General features: G+C 73.2%; 5 protein-coding genes across 5 annotated transcripts; 3 read left to right on the top strand and 2 right to left on the bottom strand.

The window, feature by feature from the left end:
* Nucleotides 1-5,667: 5,667 nt before the first annotated feature.
* AURANDRAFT_20277 (hypothetical protein) lies at nt 5,668-6,333 on the top strand (the record flags this gene model as incomplete). Its single annotated transcript, XM_009034990.1, has 1 exon — nt 5,668-6,333. One exon carries the CDS (start codon nt 5,668-5,670, stop codon nt 6,331-6,333), a length of 666 nt encoding a protein of 221 aa, XP_009033238.1.
* A 1,766-nt stretch (nt 6,334-8,099) lies between these two features.
* On the bottom strand, nt 8,100-8,786 carry AURANDRAFT_61470 (hypothetical protein; the record flags this gene model as incomplete). Its single annotated transcript, XM_009034966.1, has 1 exon — nt 8,100-8,786. The coding sequence occupies one exon, from the start codon at nt 8,784-8,786 to the stop codon at nt 8,100-8,102; it is 687 nt and encodes a 228-aa protein (XP_009033214.1).
* A 1,000-nt stretch (nt 8,787-9,786) lies between these two features.
* Nucleotides 9,787-14,703, top strand: AURANDRAFT_52390 (hypothetical protein; the record flags this gene model as incomplete). The annotated part of the gene is made up of 5 exons (XM_009034991.1): nt 9,787-10,148; nt 10,838-11,111; nt 11,325-11,459; nt 14,057-14,389; nt 14,453-14,703. 5 exons carry the CDS (start codon nt 9,787-9,789, stop codon nt 14,654-14,656), a joined length of 1,308 nt encoding a protein of 435 aa, XP_009033239.1.
* Nucleotides 14,704-16,203: 1,500 nt separating this feature from the next.
* AURANDRAFT_61468 (hypothetical protein) lies at nt 16,204-21,180 on the top strand (the record flags this gene model as incomplete). The annotated part of the gene is made up of 3 exons (XM_009034992.1): nt 16,204-19,614; nt 19,996-20,205; nt 20,713-21,180. The coding sequence occupies 3 exons, from the start codon at nt 16,204-16,206 to the stop codon at nt 21,178-21,180; spliced, it is 4,089 nt and encodes a 1,362-aa protein (XP_009033240.1).
* Nucleotides 21,181-22,864: 1,684 nt separating this feature from the next.
* Nucleotides 22,865-26,068, bottom strand: AURANDRAFT_61467 (hypothetical protein; the record flags this gene model as incomplete). Its single annotated transcript, XM_009034965.1, has 7 exons — nt 22,865-23,999; nt 24,268-24,310; nt 24,336-24,379; nt 24,701-24,714; nt 24,870-25,377; nt 25,541-25,693; nt 25,788-26,068. 7 exons carry the CDS (start codon nt 26,066-26,068, stop codon nt 22,865-22,867), a joined length of 2,178 nt encoding a protein of 725 aa, XP_009033213.1.
* Between the last annotated feature and the right edge of the window lie 604 nt (nt 26,069-26,672).

Below are 26,672 nucleotides of genomic sequence, written 5' to 3'. Positions count from 1 at the left end.
TCCCAAGTGTAGGATTGTTCACCCACTAACAGGGAACGTGAGCTGGGTTTAGACCGTCGTGAGACAGGTTAGTTTTACCCTACTGATGAACGGTTGTCGCGACAGTAATCTAACTTAGTACGAGAGGAACCGTTGGTTCAGATATTTGGTCATTGCGGTTAGCTGAACAGCTAGTGCCGCGAAGCTACCATCTGTAGGATTATGACTGAACGCCTCTAAGTCAGAATCCATGCTGGAAAGCGACGATATTCACCTCTCCCGATGTTACACGCATCACGATAGGCTTCGGCCGAGCATCATACTCCATCGCAATTTCGAATGTTGGGAGGGATAAATCCTTTGTAGACGACTTAAATATGGAACGGGGTATTGTAAGCATGAGAGTAGGCTTTGTCCTACGATCTGCTGAGATTCAGCCTCTTGTTCCGGCGATTTGTTAATGTGAAAGCAGACAGCGAGCTTCTGTGCGCCCTCTTCCGAGAGTCGAGCTGCACGTCGATCCATCTCTTTCGCGCTCCCCCCCAATCAACCCAAACACACAAAACCAATACAGCTCCAATTGGAGCGAACCAACCCAACCCAAAAACAAAATCCGTGCCTTTTTGTGCGGGTTTCTCTTCTGCGTCTCCCGACGCAACACTCTACTCCAGAAGACCTTTTAAATCCAAGCCGCTTTCGTGCGGGTTTTATCGTCATAGTGATCGACTACTTGGACGACTACTACTACGACTCATCGACTCACCACTTCTCTGAAAACGCCCAAGTCCAAATCGTGCGGGTTTCTCAACGACCATTGCCAAGTACCCCCAAGTACCCTGCACTGGACACTTTGACGCCCGAATACGCCCGTTTCCTCGCGCCGTAAAACGCCGCTCGCCGTCCGCCGCGCCCCGCCGCCGCCGCCGGGACTCCCTCTGCTCGACCGACGCACAAACCCGCGCGCGCGCCCGTCGCCGCGCGCGTCCGCGAATGCGGCCTTTTCTCACGCCTTCGCGCGCGCGCCGCCGCGCCTCCTCGACGCCAAGCTTCCGTCGCGCCGCCCACGCCCCGCGACGACGCCGCGACGCGCCGCGACCCGTCGCGCCCGCGTTGCTCGCCGCCGAGGCCTCGCGGCACCGTGCCTGCACGCAGCAACTAAAAGCAGTTACGTCTCGCTGGGCCGCTCGCCCTTGCGCAGCCGCTCGACGAGGGAGCCGTCGTGGGCCCAGCCCAGGACGGTCCTCGCGGTGCGGACGATGTCGCCGTCGACGGTCGCGGCGCCGCGCGCGGCGTCGAGCGCGCGCCGCGCGGCGCCGTGGAGCGCGGCCCCGACGCCGGCGCCGAGGACCTCGCGCGCGTGGCGGTAGGTGAAGAGGTGGGGCTCGACGAGGAGGTCGACGAACTGCTCGAGGTCGCCGCCGTGGCGCGAGAAGTCGCCGTGGGCGCCGTCGTCGCGGAGCGCGCCGAGGAGGAACGCGCGCGCGACCTCCTCGGGCGCGTCGTCGTCGTCCTCGCGGAGGCGGTCCGGCGCGCGCGCGGGCCCGGTCCGCCGCGACCGCTCGCGCGCCGCCTCGTCGATGGTCTCCTCCTGCTCGCGGAGCCACGCGTCGGCGATCTCCGCGGCCGTGCGGCCGCCGGCCTTCTTGGCCGGCGCGGCGGCGGGCGCGTCGAAGGCGTCGGCGCCGCGGCGCGCCCCGCCGCCGGGGCGCGAGGCCCGAGTCGAAGGCGAGGACGTCGTCGTCGTCGTCGCCCGACGACGACGACGACGAGGGCCGCTTCGCGGCGCGGCGCGGCGCGATGGGCGCCGACGACGAGGACGACGACGACGACCGGTCCGACGAGCTCGGCGACGGCGACGGCGGCGGCGCGGGCGCCGCGGCGGCGACGAGGCGGGGCGCCGCGGCGGCCGCGCGCGCCGACGCCGCGAGTAAGACGTCGGCGCGCGGCGCGCCCGGCGCGGCGCCGGTCGCCGCGCGCGCGCGCGCCTCGACGCCGGCGACGTAGGCCTCCTCGTCCGCGGCCGCCGCGCGGCGCCGGTTCTCCGCGCCCGTGGTGGCCGCGGGCGGCGGCGGCCCCGCCGCGCGCTGCCGCGCGGCGACGGCGGCGCCGTTCTCGTAGGGCGACGGCGCCTCGGGCGACGGCGGCGCCTCCGGCGACGCCTCGGGCGGCGGCGGCGCCTCCGGCGATGCCTCGGGCGGCGACGCGGCGCGCTCCGCGGCGTCGCACGCCGCGAGCGCCGCGTCGTCAAAGTCGACGTCGAAGTCGTCGGGCGCCGCCGGCGCCGCGTCGCGCTCCGCGGCCTCGCAGGCCGCGAGGAGCGCGTCGTCGAAGTCGTCGGACGGCGCCGCGGCCGCGGCCTCGGCCTCGGCGAGGGCTTTGAGGCACGCCTCGTCGCCGTCCGAATCGTCGAGCGCCGCCGCCGGCGGATCCCGCGGCGCGCGCGGCGGCGCGGGCGCCGGCGGCGGGAGGCCCCGGAGCGAGGCGCTGCCCGCGGCCTGCGGCCGCCGCGGCGGCGCGCGGAACGCGCCGCGCGGCGGCGGCGCGGCCTCGTCGAGGAGGTCGTCGACGCAGTCGGCCTGCGTCGCCGACAGCGCCGCGCGCGGCGCCGCGGGCGGCGGGACCACGGGCGGCGCGAGGCGCTGGAGCGAGTCGAGGGGCGCCGCGCGCGGCGGCGGCGGCGGCGGCGGCGGCGGCGGCGCGGCGGCGCTCCCGCCGGCGCTCGAGTCGTCGTCGTCGTCGTCGTCGCCGGAGTCGAGCCACGCCTCGTCGTTGACGAGGTCGGCCGCGGTCGGCGGCGGCAGCACGCGCGACACGCGGATGGGCGCCGGCGCCGGCCGCTCCGCGGCGGGCGCCGGGGCGGCGCCGTAGGCCCGGCCGCCGAGCGCCGCGGCGGGCGCGGCGGGCGCGGCGGGCGCGGCGGGCGCCGGCGGCGCGAACTTGCGGCGGACGGCCGGCGCGCCGCGGCCCCGGCCGCCCGGCAGCGACCGCCGCCGCGGCGCCGCGGCCCGCGGCGGCGCCGCGGCGGCGGCGGCGGCGGCGTCGCGGGGCTGGACCATGGCCGTGATCGTCGTCCCCGGGAACTGGAGCTTGAGCTCCGACTCCTCGGTCCGCTCGCCGCCGAGCCAGCCGCGGCTCTGGAGCGCGAGGAGCTGCGCGCCGCCGAGCGCCGTCGACGCGATGGCTTCGCCGTCCTCGGAGACGAGCTTCGCGGCGGCGCCGGCGACGCGCAGCGCGCCGTCCTCCTTGCACCAGTTCTTCTCCTTCTTCGTATTCTTCAGCGTGTAGGTGCACTCGACCTCCATGCCCAAAACGGCGCGCCGCCGGGCGCGCGGCGTCCTTGCGACGTCTTTTTCAGTGGCTCAGCCGAGGCCGCGCCGCGAGGGCGCGAGGATCTCCATCACTCGAGTTTTTGAGCTCGGCACGATCTCTACAACTTGCAGGCCTACTTGCACCTCAGCGAGCGCTCCGAAGGCGACACAAACCCGCAGCCGTTACACGGCCCCGATGCGGAAGCCCGTGAGCGGGTTCACGGCCATGGGCCCGACGGCGCGCTGGACCGCGGCCTTGGCGGCGACGGAGCCCGAGAGGCCCGCGGCGCGGAGCGCGAAGCCGAGCTTGAAGCGGACGTCGGCGAAGACGCGCTCGTCGCTGAGGCCCGGGACGCCGCCGTCGGCGTAGGCGAGGCCCGTGCGACACGCGTCCGGGTCGGGCCGGTTGTCCGCGCGGTGCGCCTCCGCCGCGGCCGTCGTCTTCGAGAGGTCCGCGACGGCGGCCTGGATCGCGTCGTAGTAGGGCACGGACGCGGCGAGCTTCTCGAGGGCGAGGGCCCGGGCCGCGTCGGCGGCGGCGGCGCGGTCGAGGGCGACGGCGGCCTCGCGGCGCCGGTCGTCGCGGAGCGACGACCGGTACGAGCTCCGCTGTACGTTGCGCTTGAGCCGCGACGCCTTGCGGAGCTCGTCCGCGGCGCGGCGCCGCTCGGCCTCGCGCGCGGCCTCGGCGCGCGCGGCCGCCGTCGCGGCCTTGTAGGCGAGGACCGCGGCGCGCGCGGCCTCGCGGCGGACCGCCGCGGCCTCGGCGGCGCGGTCGGCCTCCGCGGCCGCGGCCTCGGCCGCGACCTCGCTCTCGTGCTGCGACAGCGAGTCGCGCCGCGCGCGGTCCGCGCGGAGCGCCGCGACGTCGTCGTGGAGCGCCCTCCGCCGCGCCTCGAGCTCCGCGCACTCGGCGTCGCGCGCGCGCCGCGCGCGCGCCTCGTCCGCCGCGCTCCGGAGCGCCGCCGCGCATCGCGCGGCGAAGGCGTCGCGCCAGGCTCTGCGCTCCTCGCGGGCCGCGCGGTCGCCGCGCGCGCGCGCGCGGCAGGCCTCGTGGCGGCCGACGTGCGCCTTAATCTCCTCGACGCGCTTCTCCGGCAGGCTCACGGAGAGGAGCTCGAGGGCCCGGGCCGCGGTCTTGCTCCCGCCGTCGCGGAGCGCGACGTGTTGGAGGAAGACGTCGTGGGACGCGTCGTCCCACGCGCCGCGCGCGTCGTCGCCGCCGCCGTCGCCGAGGCGCTCCAGCGCCTCGAAAAAGGCCGTGTCCCGCGCCTCCTTCGCCTCGGCCTCGGCCACGGCGCGCGCGGCCCACTCGGCCTCGAGCTCGGCGCGCGCGGCCTCGAGGTCCGCGTCGTCGGCGTCCGCGAGGAGCTCGCCCGCGAGGAGCTCCGAGAGCTCCGGCTCGGAGGCCCGGGCGTCGCGGAGGTTCCGCAGGAGCGGCGCCGTCGCCGCGGCGAGGTCCGCCGCGGCGTCCTCCGCGTCGCGCGCGAGCGCCGCGCCGCGCGCCTCGTGCGCGTCGCGCGCGCCGCAGAGCATCCGCCTGGGCAGGAAAAGAGAGATTCAACGTCGCTTCAACGTGAGTGTTCCGCGCGCGCGCGTTCCGCAAAAAGCATCCATGCTTCGAGGCCGTTCCAAGAGATGATCGCTCGTCCAAAAATCAGCCGAAACGAGTGGAAAACGGCCGAGATAGGAGCCTTTGAAGTTGGGAATTTCACACTCTTTTCCTGCCCTGGCGCCCGCGCGACGAGCGCGGTGGCCTCCGCGCGCGCGGCGCCCCGGGCGTCGCCGGGCTCCTCGGCGGCGGCGGCGGCGGCGGCGCCGAGGCAGGCCACCATGGCCCGCAGCTCGTCGAGCGCCGCGGCCGCCGCGCGCCGCGCGCCGTCGTCGGACTCGCCGCCGCCGCCGGGCTCGGCGAACGCGCGCGCGTCGCGGGACAGCGACGCCGCGGCGGCGCGCAGCGACGCCAGCTGCTCGACCCACTCCGCGCGGCAGGCCGCGAGCTTCGTGCTCTGGCGGTGCGCGCTCTTGTAGCTCGACAGCCGCGCGAAGGCGCCGGCGAAGCGCTCGTCGCCCTCGTCGCCGGCGGCGGACGCCGCGTCGAGCAGGGCCTGCGTCCCGCCGCGGGCGCGCAGCACGCGCTTCTTCGACCGCTGCACGGCGCTCAGCATCCCGGTTGGCCTACGGGACGACGAGGGGCTGGGCCATGCTGCCCAACGACTCCGATGTTTCTTGAAGGGTAAATGTCGGCCAGCACCGCACTTGTGGCTCGGCACGCCAGATCTCTGCTCTCTGAAGCCTCTGCGCCATGGTCTTCGCGCGCTGGTCGCTCGTCGCGTTGAGCGGCGCGCGCGCCGCCGGCGTCGTGCGGCCCGTGGTGGCCATGTCCGTCTTCAGCGCCGCCGGCGCCCTCTGGACCACGCGCTCGAAGGAGATCCCCTACGCCGAGCTGCCGGGCCTCCCCCAGTCCTTCGCCCTCGAGGCCGGGAAAAACGCGCTCGCGGGCACGACGCCCGTGAAGAGCGCCGACGGCTACGCCATCGCGACGTTCGCCGCGGGCTGCTTCTGGGGCGTCGAGCTCGAGTTCCAGCGGCTGCCCGGCGTCATCGCGACGAGCGTGGGCTACGTGCAGGGCCACAAGCAGAAGCCGACCTACGAGGAGGTGAGCGCCGCGACGTCCGGCCACACGGAGGCCGTGCAGTTGATCTACGACCCGGGCGTGATCTCCTACGCGCGGCTCTGCGAGGCGTTCTGGGCGCGCCTCGGCGACGGCGCCGTCCGTTACCAGCAGGTCGGCAACGACCGCGGGCCCCAGTACCGGTCGGGCATCTACACGACGACGTCGGCGCAGCTCGACGTCGCGCGGAAGTCGCTCGTCGACGCGCAGAAGAAGTTCGCCTCGCCCATCCAGACGGAGGTCGAGCCCATGCGCGGCGTCTACTGGCCCGCGGAGGCGTACCACCAGCGCTACCTCGAGCTCGGCGGCCGCTTCAACAGCCCCCAGTCCGCGGCCAAGGGCGACACGACGCCCATCCGCTGCTACGGGTGACGCCGGCTAACGCTGCACTCGATTACGCCTTCGATTTGCCACACGTTCTCCAAAGGTTGAAGCGAATTGCCACAACGTCTCGCCCTCTGTCCAATATGGTACTGGGCGGCAGCTCGTGAGCGTCGCCTCTGCCGGCTGCGCCGCGCCGCCTCGGTCGCACCGTCCGCCTCGATCGGCGGACCGACGCGCACCGATGTCCGAGCTCGCCGGCGCCAGCGAGGAGCGCAAGGACGAGGTCAAGGAGGACGGCGCCGCGACGACCACCGCGGCGGACGCCGCGGCGCGCGACGCGCGGCACGGCGCGGCGAACGAGGCCGAGGAGCGCGCCATCGCCGCGATGAAGGCCGGCGACTTCGCCGAGGGCCTGCGCCACCTCTGCGACGCGCGCGACGCCGTCGGCGACGAGGCGCCGGTTTCGGACGAGGACGTCGCCGCGCGCGCGGCGCTCGACGCGAACTCCGGCGCGTGCTGCGCGGCGCTGGGCTCCTACGGCATCGCGCGGCTGCACCTCGCGCGGTCCCTGAAGCTCGCCAGCGGCGGCGCGCGCGCGGCGCCCGCGCACCTCAACATGGGCCTCGCCGCGCTCCGCGACGGCTCGCCGGAGACCGCGCACCGCCACCTGCTCCACGCGTCGCTCTACTTCGGGGACCGGCCGCGGGTCTGGCTGCGCCTCGCCGAGTGCTGCGCGGCCATGCGGACCAAGGAGCGCGCGGCGACGAACGCGACGCCGCTCGCGGCCGCGGGGCCCTTCTCGAAGCCCGAGGCGGACGCGTTCGCGGCGACGCGGCGCGGCGCGGGCCGGCGGCCGAAGAGCCGCGCCGACGGGCTCGGCATGGGCCTCGTGCGCGCGTCCCTCTTCGCGCGCCACGCGCTGCGCCTCGAGCGCGACGGCGCCGTCGACCCCGGCGGCGACCGCGTCGAGAACATTTTTTACCACGGGGGGCGGGGCGACCGGGCGGGCGACGCCGGCGAGTCCGGCGGCGACGCGGGCGAGCGCGGCGATGGCGGCGGCGACTCCGGCGGCGACGCGGGCGACTCCGGCGACGCCGGCGGCGACGCCGCCGCCGGCGAGGACCCCTACGCGTTCGTCGTCGAGTCGCCGGGCGCGCCGGCGCCGGGCTTCTACAGCGACGTCGCCGCGTCGGCGGTCCTGCTTTTGAGCTGGATCCACCTCGAGCTCGACGACGTCGCGGTCTGCGCGGAAATCAACCGCCGGTTCGGGACGTCCCGACCGAACTTTGCGCATCGAAGTCGATTCGGCTGATTTTTGGACGGATCGATCGCTCCCGTCGAGTTCTCGAAGAACCGTTCGATGACGCGCCCATTGAAGTCGGGTTGAAGATTCGAGTTCCGCGCAGGTCGCGGTCGCGCTCGAGTGGGCCGACGCGTTCCTCGCGTGGCCGCGGCACACGGCGGCGGCGACGGAGCAGCGGCGGGACCTCGCGCGGCTCTACGCGACGGAGGCGCGCGGCGTGCTCGGGTACCGCCGCTGCGAGCGCGACGGCGTCGCGACGCCCGGCCGCGCGGGCGGCGCGCTCCGGCCCTGCGACGCGCTCAACTGCGCGGCCATCGTGCTGTCCCACGACAAGGGCGACGACGACGCGGCGCTCGCCAAGGCCATCGAGGCCGTCGACGCGGACCCGCGGAACCGGCCCGCCGTCGCGACCCTCGTCTGGCTCCTCCTGCGCCAGGACCGGGGCGACGACGCGGCCGACGTGCTCGCGCGCTGCCCCGCGGAGCAGTTTTAATAATTAAACAGGCCGCCCCTAGGAGACGATACACGCGCAGGACTTCTTGTCCGCGACCTTGGCCTCCGCGAGCTGCTCCCAGCGCGCGAGCGCGGGGAGGAGCTCCGACTTGTCGATGGCGCCGTCCGCGTTCAGGTCGCAGTCCTGGAGGATGAAGTCGACGTCCGCGTCCGCGACCTTGAGGTGGAGCACGACGCCGAAGGCGTCGCGGGCCTTGGAGCCCTTGAGCGAGTCCTCGAGGTTCTGCAGGCATCGTTTGATCTGCTCGCGCTCGAGCGCGCCGCTCTTGTTCGTGTCGAACTCCGCGAAGATGCGGTCGATGCGGTCCACGCGCTGGAGGTAGTAGCGGAACTTGCTCACGGCGGCCAGCACCGCGTCCTTCGGCAGCGCGACGGCGTCGTCGCCGCCGAACGCGACGCCCGCGGCGCCGTCGCCCGCGGGCGCGTCGCGCTTGCTCGGGGGCGCGGCCTTGCGCGCGTGGTTCAGCACCATGGTCATGCCGTCGTCGCGCACGTCGCTGCCCGTCACGCGCTGGAGCAGCTCGCGGAGCTGGGGCGCCGTGATCGTGGCCGTGCCGTCCGTGTCGAGCTCGTCGAAGACCTTGCCCGCGGCGAGGGCGTCCTCGACGGATCGCTGCTCCACGGTCTCCTTGCGATCTTTGGCAACCCCCCGGTGGGCCGCGACGTGCGCCAAGATGACGGGCATGGTCCGCGAGCGCTCAGGCGAGGACCATAACGCGTCTCGTCGTTAGTGATCGGGGCAGCGAGGTAAACATAAACTGCATCTTCGGCGTGAGACTCTGAGAGAGCTACGCTGGAGAGCTCCTTATGAGCGGCGCGCTGGCAGCATGACGTCGCACGAAGCGCCGTCGTCGTCGCGCGAGGCCGCGGCGCAGCGGTCGGCCGCGTTCCACTGCGGCGCCTTCGACGTGCCCGTCGTGTCGGCGGCGGAGCTCGTGGCCATGCGCAGCGCCGACGAGGGCAAGCGGCCGGTGGTGGTCGACGTGCGCAGCGCCGCCGAGAGAGTCGTCGCACGAATCCCCGAATCGCTGTCGCGCGACGAGTTCGAAGCGTCCGGCGATGAGTACGACGCGCGCGACGTCGTCGTCGCGTGCACCGTCGGCCGACGGTCGGGCGCGTACGCGGCCGCGCTGGCGAAACGACGCGGCGGCAGGGTGTTGAACTCCACGGGAATTTGTTGCTATTCGCACCACGCCGACGCCCACGGATCCGGGCCCCACGCGCTCGTCGACGCGGCGGGCGCGCCCGCGACGAGGATCCACGTCTACGCGCGGCCCTGGGACTTCGCGTCCGAGCGGTTCGAGGCCGTGAAGTTCGGGCCCCTCGGCGCCTTCATGGCGGCCTGGCGGCGGTAATGGGTTGTGTGGTGCCAGTGCATGGGATTGAGGCCTGATTTGCCACTCGATTCGCCCCCCCGGCCAGCTGGCTTGTGGAAGACTCGCGAGGGCTCGACCGCTCTCGGGCCTTCACGATGGCCTCTGGCTCTGCCTAATCGCGCGCTCTGTGTGGTATCACCGCACGCGCCGCGGGTGTATCGCCGAGAGCCGGGCGGACCGCGCCCGGCGACCCGCGCGCACCGCCGGGCGCGGTCGCGCCGTCCCGTGGGACCGCCGCGGCCGCCGCGGCCGGAGGATCTCTCCCGCGGCCTGTCCGCGGCCGGCGCGCGCGCCGTCCCTCCGGCGGCCATGAACGGGACGCTCAACGGCGGCCTGAACGGGGCCAACGGCCACGAGGCCAACGGCGCCGCGGCGGCGAGCCCGGGCTTCGCGTCGCCGCCGCGGCGGAAGCGGCGCCGCTTCGGCGGCGCGGCCGCCGCGCGCGACGCGGTGGGCCTCGTGAACCTGGGGAACACGTGCTACATGAACTCGGTGCTCCAGGCGCTGGTCCACGTGCCCCCGCTGCGCGACTTCTTCGTCGCGGCGGCCGACGACGGCGGCGCGCGGCGGCGCGGCGAGTCGTTCGACTCGCAGGCGTCACGCGCGTCGTACGAGGGCGGCGCCGCGCGCGTCTCCACCGGCCCCGCGCCGCCGCCGGCCGAGCCCCGCGCGTGGGCCGCGACGCCGATGGGCGGCGGCGGCTTCTTCCCCGCGGAGCCCGCGGGCGGCGGCGCGGCGCTCGTCGAGGCCGCGGGCACGCCGCCGCGGCCCGCGGCGGCCGCGCCGGCGCCGCCGGCGACGCCGGGCCGCGACGGCGCGGCCCGCGGCACGCCGCCGCGGCGGCCGCTCGGCCCCGCGCGGCGCTGCGAGAACGTCGACGGCGGCGACGGCGGCCGCGCGTCGCTCTTCGCGCCGGCGAGCCCCGAGCACGGGCGGGGCGTCTGGCGGTCGCCGGCGCGGCCCCAGGGCTTCCTCGCCGGCGCGCCGCTGTCGCCGCCGCCGCCGCCGCGGCCCGAGGCGCCCTACGCGGCGCGCCTCGCGCGGTCCAACTCCATGGGCTCCGGCGGCGCGGTGAGCGACGCCTTCTCGGGCCTCGCCGAGGAGCTCACGGCGGGCCGCACGTCGGCCTTCGCCGTGCGGCCGTCGGACATGAAGCGCATCATGGCCAAGTGGCGCTCCGACTTCGCGGGCTACTCGCGGGGCAGGACAAGGGTGCGACATTCCCAACTTCAAAGGCTCCTATCTCGGCCGTTTTCCACTCGTTTCGGCTGATTTTTGGACGAGCGATCATCCCTCGGAACGGTCTCGGATCGTGGACGCTTTTTCTGGAGCGCGCGCGCGCGGAACACCCACGTTGAAGCGACGTTGAATCACCCTTTTCCTCCTCCGCAGGCTACTCGCAGCACGACGCGCACGAGTTCCTCGCGGCGCTCCTCGACGGCCTGCACGAGGACCTGAACCTGCCCCGCGAGCGCACGCGCGCGCGCGCCAAGGCGCGCCAGCGCCGCGAGGAGCGGCGCGCGCGGCGCGACGCGCGCGACGCGGCGGCCGCGGCCGCGGCGGCGATGCGGGACGAGGCGCTCCGCGACGCGGCCGCGCGGCGCGCGGCCGACGGCGACGCCGACGCCGACGACGTCCGCGAGGCCGCGGCCCTGCTCTGCGGCGGCCTGCCGCCCGCGGGCGACGCGGCCGGCGGCCCGCCGCCGCCGCCGCCGACCGTGGGCCCCGCGCCGGCGCCGGCGCCGGAGCCGGAGCCCGTCGCGGACACGGACGACGACGGCGAGCCGTCGTCGGGCGACGAGGCCCAGGCGCCCCCCCACGAGGGCCCCGCGAGCCGCGTCGAGGAGCTGCTCGGGGGCCGCTTCGTCTCGGAGCTCCGGTGCCCGCGGTGCGACCACAGCAGCACGACGCACGAGTCCTTCGTGTGCGTGTCGCTGCCCCTGCGGCGGTCCGCGGGCGCGCCGCCGCCGCGGCGCATGGCCGTGCGCCTCGAGCTGACGACGCCGACGCCCGCGACGTCCTTCGAGAGCGTGCTCGTCGCGCCCGGCGCGCCCGCGTCGGAGATCCTCCACGAGGTCGCGCTCGCGCGGCCGGGCGTCGACTGGACGCGCCTCGTGCTCACCGAGGTCTGGCACCACAAGATCCACAAGGTCTTCGTGCTCAGCGAGCCCGTCGACGAGATCGCGCAGGCCGACGAGTTGGTGGCCTACGAGGTCGACGAGCCGTCCGCGTTCCTGCCCTGGACGGCGACGCAGCCCGTGTGGCGCCGGCCCCTGGCGTCGGGGACCTTCGGGGACCTGGGGTTCGACGCCCTGGACGCGCCGGGCGGCGCCTTCGGGCCCTTTGGGGTCGGCGCGACGTTCTACGGCGAGTACTACTGCTCCAAGGAGGCGCGCGCGTGCCGCTTCGAGGTCGTCGGCCTCGAGGAGCTCGAGGACAAGCCCGACGACGAGCGGTCCTGCTCCCTCACGGACGACGACGACGACGACCGGCACAGCGACGGGCCCGCGGCGGCGGCGCCGCCGCCGCCGCCGTCGGCGTGGGTCCGCGTCGTCTTCGACTTCGTGTCCGGCACGGGCGCGCAGGGCTCCTACGTCCTCGAGGGCCGCTTCGACGGCGCGTCGCGGACGGCGCGCCTGGGGCCGGAGAAGTGGATCGAGAAGCCGAACAAGAACAGCATCACGATGGTCGCGATGACGCTCCGCGCCGCGGGCGCGCCGCGCGGCGGCGCCGCGGGGCCCGAGCGGCTCTGGGGCAACGTCGAGCAGTGCGGCCACGTCATCGCCTGGCCCGCGGGCGCGCGGCGCGACCCCAACGAGGAGCGCTTGTTCGAGCCCTGGCCGGGCGACGAGCCCGGCGGCGACGACGACTCGCGGATCTCGTCCGCGTCGTCCGCGTCCGCGTCCGCGTCGTCGGACCCGTCGCTGCCCCGGCGGCCGCGGCGCGACGCGTCGCCCGCGTCCTACTTCGACGGCGGCGGGCCGACCATGTCCTTAGCCGACGTCGGCGCGCCGCCGCGGCCGCGGAATCGCGCGCCGCGGAGCGGCGACCACGTCGGCGTCGTCGTCTACCACCGCGTCGACGACGACGACCTCGCCTACCACCACCGCCGCGGCGGGTTGCGGGGCGTGCCGACGCTGCGGTCCGTGCCCCGGGAGCCCGAGCCGGGGGCCTACCTGCGCCTCTACGAGACGTTCGCGCCCGCGGGCGAGCCCTACGACGCGCGCGCGCACCGGCCGCCCCGCCGGGAGCCGCCCTACGGCCGCCACGCCGTCGACGCGCGGCGCCAGACCGTCCACTACGGCCGCGACGTCCAGCAGCGCCGCGGCGCCTACGAGCACCCGCGCGCGTACACGCAGCGGCCGCTAACGGCCGCGGCGGCGCTCGGCCCCGCGGCGCCGCGGCCCCGCTGCGAGCACCCCCACAGCGCCGCGCGGCGGGCCTACGGCGACCCGCGGCGGCCCCGGGCCTACGAAAACCAGCCCCGCGTGCGGCGCCACCCGGACCACTACCAGTCCGCGGACGACGACGACGACGACTACTCGGACGCCGCGTCGCGCGACGACGACGGCGAGGAGCCCTTCGGCGCCTACCTCGAGGCGGAGCGGGCGCGGGACGCCTCGCGGGGCCGCCGCCGGTCCGCGACGCCCGACGGCGACGACGACGACCACGGCGAGTCCTTCCCCGCCGCGGCCGACGACGCGCGCTCCGGCGACGACGGCGGCCCGCGCCGCGACGACGGCTACGCGGACTACGACGACCGCTACGGCGACGTCCAGCGGCCGGGCCTGCGGGGCGGCGCGGCCGAGACGGCGCCTACGACGACGGCCGCGACGACGACGGCGACGACCGCCGCGACGACCTCGCGGGCTTCGCGGACGCCGCGGACCAGTTCGGCGCCTACGACGGCGACGAGGACGACGGCCTCCTGCCGCGCCAGCGGCCCCGGCGCGAGAAGCGGCGCACGGCGAAGCGCCTCGCGACGGCCGGCGTCGCGCGCGGCGAGGGCCGCGCGGACGCGTACGCGCGCGACGGCGACGGCCCCGGGTCGCCGCCGGCGACGACGCGCAAGCGCGACCGGGGCCACGGCCGCCGCTGGGACGACGACGCGTCCTCCGGCGACTCCGTCGCGGGCGGGCCCGCGACGGACGACGGCGCCGCGCGGAGCCCGCGGCAGCTCCGCGTCTACAACGGCGCGGCGCGCAAGCGGCGCACGCAGGCCTTCGCGTCGCCCTACGACCGCCGCGGCGCGCAGCCCCGGCGGCCGCCCGTCGTCTTCTTCCGCTGCGACGCGCAGGCGCGGTTCCGCGCCGAGGACCGCATGCGCGCGCCCGCCTCGCGCCGCGACGGCGGCGGCGACGACGACGACGACGACCTCGTCGAGCCCCTCGCCGGCGGCCTGCCGCGCTGGGGCCTCGAGCCCGAGCGGCGCCGCGGCGACGCGCCCGCGGGGCCGCGCGTCGAGCACGTCCTCGCGCAGTGGCGCGACGGAGCCGACTGCCAGCGCGCCGCGGGCCAGGACGACGGCCACGACCGGCTCGCGGCGCTGGCGCGCGCCGCGGCGCCGGCGCCGGGCGAGACGCTGACCCTGGACCGGCTCCTCAAGCTCTTCAGCGGCCGCGAGCGCCTCGACGCCGACGACGCGTGGGCGTGCCCGACGTGCGAGGCGCGCGTCCGCGCGGTGAAGCAGCTGCGCCTCGCCGCGTCGCCGCCCGTGCTCGTCGTCCACCTCAAGCGCTTCGAGATGCTCGGCTACCACTCCGCCAAGCTCGAGACCTGCGTCGCCGTCCACGCGACGGCGCCCGTCGACGTCGGCCGCTTCATCGACGGCGACGGCGACGGCGCGACCTACTACCTCTGCGCCGTCGTCAACCACTACGGCACCATCGAGTTCGGCCACTACACGGCCTACGTGACGCGCCCCGCGTCTTCTTTTTTGTTTTTTCTTTTCTTCCGACGCGTCCCTCTCCTTTAGGCCCGGTCGCGCGACGACGCGCGGTGGCGCCTCTTCAACGACAGCTCCGTCTCCGTCGTCGAGGACGACGAGGTCTCCGCGCCGTCGCGCGCGGCCTACATCCTCTTCTTCCTCCGCGAGGACATCGCGCCACCGGACTGGGTCCGGCGCGCGAAGGACGGCGCCGCGCGCGAGGCGCCGCCGCCCGCGACCATCCACGAGTGAGCGCGCGCCCCCAGACACCACCCCCCGAGTAGCTCCCCTCGACTGTGTGTGTGCGGCGTTAGGGGCGCGTTAGGGGCGGCGGGCTTCGCGCGCGTCGACCGTCGTTCACTCCTCGTCGGAGATCTCCACGTCGTCCTCGTAGAGGACCGGCGTCTCCTCGACCTCGACGTGCTCCACGGCGTCCATGACGTCCTCGGGGACGTCCTCGGGGACGGCGTCGTCGGGGACGGCGCCGCCGCGCGGCGGCTCGTCGAAGGTGCCGAGGTCCTCCGGCTCCGTCTGTCCGCTCTGGAGGCCGAGGGCCACGTAGACGCCGAAGGCGACGCCGCCGAGTCCGGCGGCCATGAATAACTTCTTGGGGGAGAGCACGAGGCCGAAGAGCGTGGACACCGCGGACGCGAGGACCCAGACGACCTTGACGACGGCGTCGCGGACGAACTTGAAGAGGCCGCCCTTGCTCGCGCCGCCGGTCGTCGACAGGGCCGTGTGCGCGGGCTCGTCGTCCGGCCCGCCGCGTCCGCCGCCGCCGCCGCCGCCGCCGCCATACGAGACGCGGTCGAAGGCGTAGCGGGCGACCCCAGCGCCGGCGACCGGGGAGGCCTTGTGTTTGCGCAGGGCGCAGAGCGGGCGGTCGACGGGCGCGAGCGCCGCGGCGACGCCTGCGACGAGCGCGAACGGGAGGGAGCGCATGGTTCGAGTGGTCGTCGCGCACAGGTGACGCGTGGACGGGTCGCCGGCGACCGGAGATTTTTGAAGCGATTCCTCGAGCAGAGCCAGCCCACGCCTGCGAAGACACATCCGACCAAGGACAGACATGGTTTACACGGCCACGGCCTTCGCGACGGGCACGCGCGCGGACTGGTTGACGGGGGTCGCCTCGGCGTGCGGCGAGGCGGGGTCGGGCTGGGACTGGGCCGCGGCCGCGAAAGAGCCCGCGAAGGAGCCCAGGAGGCCGCCGAGCGTCGACGTCGCGTCCGCGAGCTTGTTGAGCCACGGCGGCGGCGGCGCGGCGCCGAGCGCGGACGCGAGGGCCGACGCGTAGTGGTTGCAGTTCCGCCGCAGCAGGTCGTGCGACGCGGCCGGGAATTCTTCCGCTAGCCGCTTGAGCTTTCGCGCGAGCTCCTTGGGCGTCAGCTCGACGGCGCCGAGGCTGATCGTCTCCCTGAAGACCGCCGACGCGTACGCCTCCGGGTGCTGTTTCGGCGGCTGCGACCGCGGGCCGCCCTCGCCGAAGCAGTACTCGACGCCGCCGACCTCCACGCCGGAGATGAACACGCCCGCGCCGCCGCCGAGCATGCCCATGAGACCGTTCACGCCCGCCGGAGCGTAGTCGTACACATGCAGCAGGACCTCGTACTCGCGCCGCTTCGCCGCCGACGCGGCGCCGCCCATGGACGCCGAACGACGCGCTGGACGCCGTGCTGGGGATGCTGGGGCAGCCTCTTGCGAGTAAGTTGAGCCTCACCTTCACCTTGAACACTCTCTCAAATCGATACAGCTGTAAACGGAGCATGGGCGCGCACTAAAAAGGGCAGCGACCGCCGACGATGAAGCGCCTCGCGCTGCTCCTCTGGGTCGCCCTCGCCTCCGGCGCCGCCGGCGACGAGGGCGCCGAGGAGGCCGACGAAAACGAGCCGGACGACGACATCGACTACTGGGCGCGGGCCGTCGTCGCGGACCCGGGCCAGCTGCGCTGCGGGTCCGCCGAGTTCTACGACACCATCGACATGCGCTGCGCGCCCTGCGCCGACATGGGCGACGACGCGCTCGTCGGCGACGGCCGCTACGCGGACGGCGCGGGCAACGCGCTCCGGTGCCGGTGCCCCGTCGGCTCGCGGCTGTTTTCGCTCGCCGAGGGCTGCGACGTCGACGGCCGGTGCGGCGCGCTGCGCTGCCTCCCCTGCGCCGAGACGAGCGCGAGCGACAACTCGGTGTGTCTCGCGTGCGACAACGCGACGACGACGGGCGTCGACGCGGCGACGGGCGACTGCGGCTGCGGCGGCCACCAGCGCCTCGTCGAGCGCGACTTCGGCGGCGCGCTCCTCGACGCCAAGACCTGCGTCGCCTGCGCGCCGGGGCTCTTCGTCACCAAGGGCGGCGGCGTCTTCGGGGGCGTCGCCTACGACGGCGACCGCTACGCGTGCCGGCGGTGCCCGGACCCGCGGATGGCCTACAGCGCGACCGACGGCGCCTGCGAGTGCCCCGCGCCCTACGAGCTCGCCGGCGTCGAATCCGTCGGCGCCCAGACCTGCGTCGACGCGGCCCAGCTCGGGCTGACCTACGCGGCGTACCCCGAGGCCGCCGCGGTCCGCGTGCCCTACCGCAACGTCCAGTCCAAGCCCAACGGCGACGCCGACGGCGTCGCGACCGTCGCGTCCGAGACCTTCCGCCACTACTACGGCGCCGCGGCCGCCGGGTGCCTCTACTACGACGGCACGGCCGCGGCCGCGCGGAAGTGCCAGGCGCTCGCGAACCTCTGCGCTTTGACGCAGTACGACCTCGGCTCGACGCCCTGCCGCTTGTACGACGACCTCGCGTCGCTGCGGGCGACGCGCAACACCTGGGGCGCCAAGGACCACCTGCCCTGGCTCTTCTACGACCGCGACGGCGACGCGGTGCGCTCCGACGGCGCGCTCCAGATGGAGATGGCCTTCACGTCCAAGGACCGCGGCCGCGACCACAAGCTGCGGTTCCGCCTGGCCAAGTACGCCCTCGGCGGCGACTTCCTCGGCTACGAGGAGCTGAACACGCAGCTCTTCTACTGCGAGGCGCCCGCGCCGAGCACGGGCTCCGGCGGCGGCGCGGCCAAGGACACGAGCTGGGTCCGCTACGGCTACTCCCTGCGGGACCACTTCACCTGCGACCTCCGGTCGCTCTGGGCCCGGGAGCAGGTCCTCTACGACCTCTACCTCGTGGACACGGAGGGCCTCTGCGATGGCGCGGAGGCCGCCGCGGTGGCGGACGACGGCGCGGAGCGGACGGAGTGCCTCTACCCCGTGCCCGTGTTGAACAAGGGCCTGAAGAACCGCGACGGCAAGGGCGTGAACAAGAACGGCAAGACCGAGGACGGCGACGACGACATCTTCGTGCGGCGCTTCGCGCTCTTCGACGTCGCTTCCGGCGTCGACGACGAGGCCGAGGTCTACGGGTCGCCCGCGATGACGCGCTTTCTCGTCGAGGCGAAGCTCCACGTCATCGGCAAGACGAAGAACCCGGAGCGCTTCTTCGTGCCCTACCTCGAGCTCAAGTACCGCGAGCGGTCGCGCGCGGACATCCTGGGCAGCGAGGGCATGCGCGAGACCGAGGTCGACGTCGAGGTCGAGTACTCGAAGAGCTCGCGGCCCTTCTGGCGCGTCGCCGACGGTTTTGCGTATTTTCTGCTGGCCGTCGTGGGCCTGACCTGGCTCCACGCGTGCCGCCACTGGCAGCTCCGGCACTACGCGGTCGACTCGGCGAACCTGCCGACGGGCGGCTTCACGGTCGCGTACCTCGTCAACGTCATCGTGCTTTTGGGGCGCATCGGCGTGCACATCTTTTTTCCCTTCGTGTTCATCCTGTGCTCCTATTATTTCGTGTTCTTCAAGCTCCAGGAGGCCGCGTACACGCTGCTGCCCGCGGAGAACCGCCACGACGGCAAGGACTTCGAGTACTACCCCGTGCGCACGGCGATCATCTCCATGTGGGCCTTCCAGACGGCCGTCGTGCTGCAGATCGTCGTGCGCATGTGCCAGATGGAGATTTTCTTCGTGGACTGGGAGCCGCCGCGGAAGCCCGACGTCGGGAAAGCGGCGCCCGTGTCCGTCTGGCGGACCATCTTCGTCGCGAACGAGTTCTCGGAGATGATGACGGCGCGGCGCACGTCGACGCACTTCGTGCTCTTCTGCCTGGGCTTCTTCCTCGTCGCCATGGGCCTCGAGAACAACGCGACGCCGCAGCCGGATCTGGGGGATTTGACCGCGGGCCACCGGAACATCGCCCTGCGCTTCGCGAACACGACGTGGTGGTGGCTCATCCTCGCCTTCGGCCAGTGGCTCTGGAACTTCTACGTCTACGAGCGCTTCATCTCGGAGCCCGTCGCGCAGTCGTTCGTCGACGTCTGCACCGTCGCGAAAGTCTCCGTCGTCGTCTTCGACAGCGAGTACCACGGCTGGTACATCCACGGCGACGCGTCCTACGAGCACGCCGACGACACCATGGCGGCGCTCACGGACCACCTGCTCCACGAGGCGTCCGCGGGCCACGCGCAGCGCGGCCTCGAGCCGACGCTGCCGAACGTGACCGTGTTCCAGATGTGGCTCACGCCCCAGTTCCGCCGCGCGTGGCGGTCCGTGCAGCACAAGGTGAGGCAGTCGGCCCTGGACGTCTTCGACCCGGAGGAGGAGCGCCGCGACCGCGAGGCCGAGCGTGCCGCGGCGCGCGCGGACGCGCGGGACCCGTCGCGGCCCGCGCGGCGGAGCCGGCGGCGGTCCGCCGCGGTCCGCGCGTCGCTGCCGCCGCCGGCGCTCGGCGAGGCGAAGCTCGGGAGCCGCAGCCTCTTCGGCGGCGGGCGGTCGGAGTCGCTCGCGAGCCGCATGCGCAAGTCGCACGCGGCGGAGAAGATCGCCGTGTTCCTCAAGACGTTCCTCGGCCACGGCTACAAGGACAAGTTCGCGCTCGACTGGGTCGCCAAGGAGACGAACCTCCTGGAGCGGCTCACCTACGCGACGCCCCAGCGGACGACGCCCCACGTCATCCTCCAGCCCGACCGCACGTGGTTCCTCGGCGACGACTCGTGGACCGCGATCACGTTCCTCGGCCACGACTGGGAGATCCTCATGCAGGAGATCCTCACCTTCGCCGTCGCCGACATCTGGTTCCGCTCCACGTCCCTCTCCATCTTCCTCACCTTCCTCCTCCACCACGCCATCCGCCTCCTCTGCGCGTCCTACTGCGAGGCCAACATCGCCGACTCGTCCTACGTCGACCAGCGCTTCCTCCTCTAGGCCGCGGGCCTAAGCGCGCCTCACGCCAGCGCGGCCGCGATCGCGCCGGCGACGACGGCGGCCTGCGCGTTCATCCCGGCGTCGTTGTAGTGGAAGCTGCACGGGTGCGCGCGGCACACGTCGCAGTCGGTGTACACGGCGCCGCAGTGGTCCGTGACCGTCGCGTAGAGGTCGACGACGTCGACGCCGTAGGGCTCCATGATCTCGAGCGCGATGTCGTTCATGTCCTCGACGACCGTGTTCCCCGCCGCGCGCAGCGGCATGTAGGGCGTCGTCGTGAAGTAGACGAGCTTCGCGCCGAGCGCCGCGAGCCGCGCCGTGACGTTCGCGAGCTGGGACGCGTAGAGGCCCTCGCAGCGGGACGAGTTCGTCATGTCGTGGAGCCCGAAGTTGAACGTGATCACGTCCCACTTCACGGGCACCATGGCCTGCGTCACGAGCCAGCGGTCGAGGCACGCGACGCCCGTCGCCGCGTCGCCGGCGCCGCCGTCGGACACGTCCCAGGGCCCGTGCTGGACCTGCGCGACGTCGAAGAGCAAGGCTTCGACGTTCTTCGTCGCGAGCGTCGTGTAGCCGATGCTCACGGAGTCGCCGATGATGAGGACGTTCTTTTTGGTCGCGTGCGGCGGCTTTTCCGGGCCCATCTTGCAGCAGACGGACGTCGCGTTCGCCGGCCCGAGGCCGTCGCCGCAGCCCGCGGACCGCGCCGGGAGGTCGCCGACGTCGACCGTGCAGCCGAAGTGGGACGGCGAGTAGGCCGACGCGCAGCAGTCCTCCGGCCGCGGGCACATCGACAAGGAGCTGTTGCAGTAGGCCTTGGACTCAGCAACGCCTACGAGGGCGAGCAGGACGAGCTTCGGGGCAGCCATGGCGCTTCCTTCTGGCGTCAACGTTTCAACATTTCCGTCAACTCAATCGACGGCGAGATGTTGTCGCGCGCTCGACGTGGACAGCCCGACCAAGACGACGGACGCTCCCGACCAAGTTCGTCGAGTACGCGCCGCCGCAGCACCGCTCCCGACGCCGAGTTCGTCGAACCGCGCCGCCGCAACACGCGCCATGGCCGCGCCGCAGGAGGCGCAGCAAGCTCTTGACGGCGAGGCCTTCGACGAAGAGGTGCCGAAGCTGCCGCTGTACATAGCCTTCGGCCTGATCTTTGGCGTCGCGCCCATGCTGCCGCACTCCTACAACAAGGACCTCGTCTGGCTCGTGTCGACGATCTACAAACGCGTCGGCCCGGGCGGCCTCTTGGCGATCCCCTTTTGCACGCTGACGATGGAGAAGGTCGCCTACGACACGTACACGGCCTACTGGGGGAAGAGCATCTACGAGGACGCGGCGGCCGCGGCGAAGAAGCCCGTGCCGCAGTTCCCGTCGGGCGGGAGCCAGCTGCCGAGCTTCTCCGTCATCGAGACGCGCAAGTTCTCTTCGGACCACGTCGTCTTCCGCAGCGCCTACGTCGAGGCCGCGCGCGCGTGCCTCTCCTCCTCCCTATTCCCGGGAAGCGCGGCGCCCCTCGCGCGGCGAGAGACGAAGCAGTAACGATGTGGGAAATAGACGTCCACGTCGCGCGTGGACGGCGGTGCAGCCCGGGGAGACTTAGCTCCGTAGGAAGCGGAAATGGACGTCCACGTCGCGCTTAGCTCCATAGGAAGCCGACGCGGCGCGCGGCGACGGTTACGGCGCGCATCGTGGCGTACTCGATGACGAGGGCCACGGCGCCGGTGCCGACGGCGAGCTGGAGGTGGAAGCCCATGCCGTCCCAGGCGCCGCCGAAGACGAACGGCATGACGACGGCGAAGGCCTCGCAGAGCACGTACACCTGCATCCAGACGAGTGCGCAGAGCCGCAGGCGCTGCCGCGCGCCGGTCGCCGGCGGCAGGTCGAAGACGGGGATCGCGTCCTGGGACTGGAGCGCGACCGGGCGGAGCGCGACCGGGCGGCCGCCGTCGATGCCGAGCGCGTCGAGCTTCGCGATCCACTCGCGGCGCTGCTCGGACGCGCGCCACACCACCGCGTCGCCGCGCCGCGCGAAGCGGAAGATGCTGATGAAGCGGAGCCGCGCGGGTTCGTCCGTGGGCTCGCGGAGGAGCGTCGACGCGACGGCGCCGCGGCCGACGAACGCCTCCATCGCCGACGCGATGCCGAACTGCCACAGCATGTATTCCTCGACCTTGCCGACGTCGACGACATCGGTCAACGACACGGAGAGCGGCGCGCTGTCGTCCTGGACCGGGTTCTCCACTTCGGCCTCCGCTGTGTTCTGGGCCGTCAAAATCTGCCAGCGGTCCTTGAGCTCCTGGTCATCGTTCGTGCGCATGTGCACCACGCGCGTGTGGCGTTTCTAGGCTAGGAGAGGTTAACAGCTAGAGGGCCTACCCGGGGGGTTTGCGGCACCAGGCCTCGCGGCACTGGGACTCCAAGCCTAGCCGCGACCGCCACGGGCGGTCGGGCCGGCATCGTTTCAAGTGCCACAGATTTGCCACAAGCCCAATGCACAAGCCATCCATTGTGGAGTGGAGCTCAGGCCGGCGCCTCGACTGACGGCCTCGCGCAGCGCGTCGTCGTCGTGTTCCTCGACGCCCGCCGCGCGCGACCCGACGGCGTCGACGCCTCGCCCGCGCCGCGCCTGCGCCGCGCCGCGGCGGGCGCCCGGCGCGGCCATGGCCGCCGCCGCCGACGCGCCGGCGGAGGCTCCCGCCACCTGCTACAACACGAGCCTCAGCGGCTTCCTGCGCCAGTACGGCATGACGGCGGTGGTCGTCTACGGCCTCATCTCCCTGGGCACCTTCGGCGCCGTCTACTCGGCGCTGCTCTGGGGCCTCGACGTGTCGCCGCTTCTCGCGCGTTTCGGCATGAGCTCCGTCGAGGCGGACGGGACGATCTTCCTCGTCGCCGTCGCGGTCACGAAGCTCCTCGTGCCCCTCAAGGTGCCCCTCGCCGTCTACGTCGTCGTCCAGATCTCCAAGCGCCGCCGGCAGCACGAGAAGGACGAGACGGAGCTCAGCTCGCTCCTCGACGAGGAGGAGCGGTTCAGCGAGGACGGCGACGGCGACGACGACCCGTCGGTCGCCGTCGTCTAGTCGCCGCCGTCGCCCGCCATTTTGTAATGTGATCGCTCGTCGCTACGCCCCGGGCCGCCGCGGCGACTCGTCGTTACGTCCCGGGCTAGTCGCCGCCGTCGCACTTGCCGTCGCCCGCCATTTTGTAATGTGATCGCTCGTCGCTACGTCCCGGGCCGCCGCGTCGCCGCGGCCCAGCGCGCGAGCTCGCGCGCGACGGCGGCCGGCTCCGTGAGGTGGACGTGGTGGCCGCCGCGCTCGAGCCGCGCGACGGTCGGCGACGGGAGCGCGCGGGCCCGCGCGGCGAGGTCGGCGACGAGCCGCGCGGCGTCGCGCGCGCGGCGGAGCGCCGCGGGCGCCCGGCCGCCGTTGGCGGCGGCCGCGGCCGCGGCGGCCGCGCGGAGGAGCGCGGCGGCGGCCGCCGCGGCCCAGGCCGCGAGCCGCGAGAACGGGTCGACGGCGCCGAGCCGCCGGAACATGCCGTCCCGCGCGACGAGGAGCAGCGCGGGCGCCCGCACCGCCCTGGCGAACGCGAGCGCCGCGTCCCCCGGGAGCCGGAGCCGCGTGGGCTGGAGCAGCCAGGGGTCCGCGCGCCAGACGACGCCCTCGCCGCGCGCCGCCGTGCCCCGCGCGGCCAGGACCCGCGCCTCCGCCTCGCCGAACGCGTCGTCGGGCACGACGTTCTTCCGCGCGCGCGCCGACGCGGCGGCCTCGACGGACGCGTGCTCCGCGAGCCGCCCGGACGGCGCCCTTCGGCACGCGGCGCGCAGCAGCGCCGGCGCGTCGGCCGCGGGCGCGCTCAGCACGCCCACGGACTCGAGCGCCGCGACGCGCGCGATCCGCTCGGGCCACGCGCCCGCGACGAGCAGCGCGACGCCGCCGCCGAGGCTGTGGCCCGCGACGTTGAAGCGCGCGTCCTTCCCGAAGAGAACGTCCGCGACCGCGACGGCCTCCGCCGCGTAGTCGACGACGTGGTACGCCGCGTTGCGGTGGTCCGAGAGGCCGTGGCCCGCGAGGTCCAGCAGGACGACGTCCGCGAACGACGGGTCGGACGCGAGGAGCGGCGCGAGGCGCTCGAAGGACGCGGCGTTGTCGAGCCAGCCGTGGAGGAAGATCCAGCGGCCGCCGCCGTCCTCCGCGGCGGGCCCGCCGAAGGCGTGGCGCACGCCGCGCAGCACGAGGCCCGTGCCGGGCACGGCGCACTCCACGGGCGTCGGCGTCGCCATGCGCGGCGCCGACCGCAGCGCGCGCCGCGGCGCGAGCGCGCGCGCGCCCAGCCCCGCCACGCAGCACGCCCACCTGCGAATCGTGCTCGTCGTGCTCGATGGCGGCCACCGTCTAGGGCAGGCCCAGCCCTTTGTGCGCCAAAGCCGTCAAGGGCAGGCCATCTCTGCGCTCGAGGTTCATCATGCACTTCAACATGCATACAGGCAGGTAAATATAGAACGGTACCATCCGGGGGTATTTTTTAACGGCCGCGACGCACCCATCTAGCGGCCGTGCCCTTTTGCATACCCCGGGACGAGTCAGAGATGCGTCTTTCCTGAAAAAAGCGCGTCCAACGGACATGATGGCGTCGAGATCCGAGCCCTGCGGGACTCCTGATAGTCCTACGTAGGATATATAGAACGGTACTTTCGAGGATGTAGCGCCCGGCGATGATCCGATGGCCCCAAAACCTGCTGATTTTGTGCACACGCCGAGGCGGGGGCAAGGTGCGCCCCCCGCCAAAAGAAGCACGCCCAACGGCACCGATCGCGTCGAGCATCAGTGCCACCCAGTGGCTCTAGGGCCTCCCGCTACCTATCCTAGTTAGGATATTGAGAGCCTCTAGGAGAGGCTCTGGTACTCGACACGCTCGGCGCCAAACTGCGCGGTTCTTTTGTCGGGGGCCGCATCCTGTCTCGGCCTCGGCGTGTGCGCAAAATCAGCAGGTTCTGGGACTATCGGAGCATCGCCGGGCACTCTTAATCCCCAGGGTACCGTTCTATGTATAGTACCGTTCTATATGTACCTGCCTGTACTTCGAATGCGCTGCGAACTTCGAACTACGGGGCTGCTGCGACGGTTATAGTCGGCGGCCTCTACGGCGGCTTTGGCTCGCTCGGTTCGCCGGGGCACCCCGCGAACCCCCTGGATACGCGCGCCAACCGAGCCATGTTACGGCACGTCCCCGTCGCAGTAGCCCGCGGCCGTGAGGTCGTCGACGACGTTGGAGATCACGTTGAAGGTGATGCGGTGGTGGTGGACGTAGTCGTCGTAGCACGCGCAGGCCGCGGCGCCGTCGGCGCCCGCGGGGTCCATCGCGGCGACGGCGCGGACGCGGAGCACGGCGGGCGCGAGGCGCGCGAGGCGCCGCGCCACGACGGCGTTGTGGCGCGCGACGCGCGCGTTGAGCTCGTCGCCGCCGTAGTCCGGCAGCCCAAAGTGCTTGATGGCCCAGCCCGGCGCGGGCCCGCAGACGCGCGGCGCGGGGAGCCACGCGAGCTCCGCCCAGCCGCGCGCGGCGTCGGCGACGGCCGCGACGCTGTCGGCGACGGCCGCGGCGAGCGCGTCGAGGTCCCGCGCCCGCGGCTCCGAGAGCGCGTGCATGAGCGTGTTGAAGACGACGATCGTGAGCCGCGTGCCGCGCTGCGCGGCGTGCGCGCGGAGCCGGCCGAGCGCGTCCTCGGGCAGCCTGTGCCGGAAACAACCAGTGGAACGCCCCGTCCAGCAAAAACTTCAAACCTCTCTCGGGGGGCTCACATCGAAGTCGATTCGACTGATTTTTGGACGGATCGTTTTCTCTCGGCGGGTTCTTTTCGGACAGCGAAAAAAATGTGTCAAACTCGTGCGAATACTTGCATATTAAAGTCGTGTTGAATATTTTTGTTTCCCGCCCAGCCGGCAGCTGGCCCGTCGTGTTCCAGTACGCGAAGAGGTGGCCGTCGCCCGGCAGCGCCTCGTCGCAGGCGCCGCGGACGAGCGCGTCCGGGTCGTGGTCCGCGTTGAACCTGCGCGCGGGCGTTCGGTCGTCGCCCGGCCGCGTTTTTTCGCGAGGCGCCGCGGCCGCGCGGGTTGCAGCGCCGCTTCTCCTCCGCGCGGTACACGCGGTCCGCGCGGATCCGCGCGCCCGCGGCGACGACGTCGCCGACCTCGCCGCTCCGCAGCACGTTGGCGATGCTAAAGTAGACGTGGCGCGTCACGCTGTTCCCGACGAGCGCCAGGTCCCGCGACCGCGTGCAGCGCGCCAGGGCCGCGAGCGGCGCCGGCGGCGCGCCGCCGAGGAGCGCCGACGGGTCGCAGTCCGGGTTCTCGTTGTACTTGTTTTCCAGACCGCGCGCGGGCCGCAGGAGCAGCAAGAGTGCGACCGTAGCGCGGGCGGCCATCAGGCTTAGCACATCGTGAGGGGGGCTGCCTGGAGTTTGCACGATGAGTTCGATTGCTCTTCCAAAATCCAACTCGTGCTATTTTGTGGCACTTCTCAGCGCCACACAGCGGCCAAACCCGACGCACCGTCGCACCGTCGCAAGCATGGTGCGTCGCCTTCCGCGCACCCGCGGCGCCTCCCGCCGCCCCCGCGCCTCCTCCGCGCCCTCCCGCGGCCGCCGCGCCGCGCGCGGGCCCGCGGGCCCGGCGCCGGGCCCGCCCGCCGGCCGCCACCGGCCGCGCGCGCGCCACGCGCGACGGTTCCTCCGCGCGCGGACGCGCGCGCTCACCCGCCCGCCCCCCCGCAGCCCAAGCGCCCCACCAAAACCTACGAGCGCCCCGGCCTCTCCGAGGAGGAGATCGAGGAGATCCGCGAGGCGTTCAACCTCTTCGACACGGACGGCTCCGGCACGATCGACCCCAAGGAGCTCAAGGCGGCCATGCAGTCCCTCGGCTTCGAGGCCAAGAACCAGACCATCTACCAGATGATCGGCGACATCGACAAGGACAACTCGGGCTCCATCGACTTCGAGGAGTTCCTCGACATGATGACGGCGAAGATTC

This window comes from Aureococcus anophagefferens (genome assembly GCF_000186865.1).
Source record: "Aureococcus anophagefferens unplaced genomic scaffold AURANscaffold_2, whole genome shotgun sequence".
Taxonomy (NCBI): Eukaryota; class Pelagophyceae; order Pelagomonadales; family Pelagomonadaceae; genus Aureococcus; species Aureococcus anophagefferens.
Note: the sequence above shows the minus strand (reverse complement) of the source record. Positions and strands in the feature narration are given on the sequence as shown.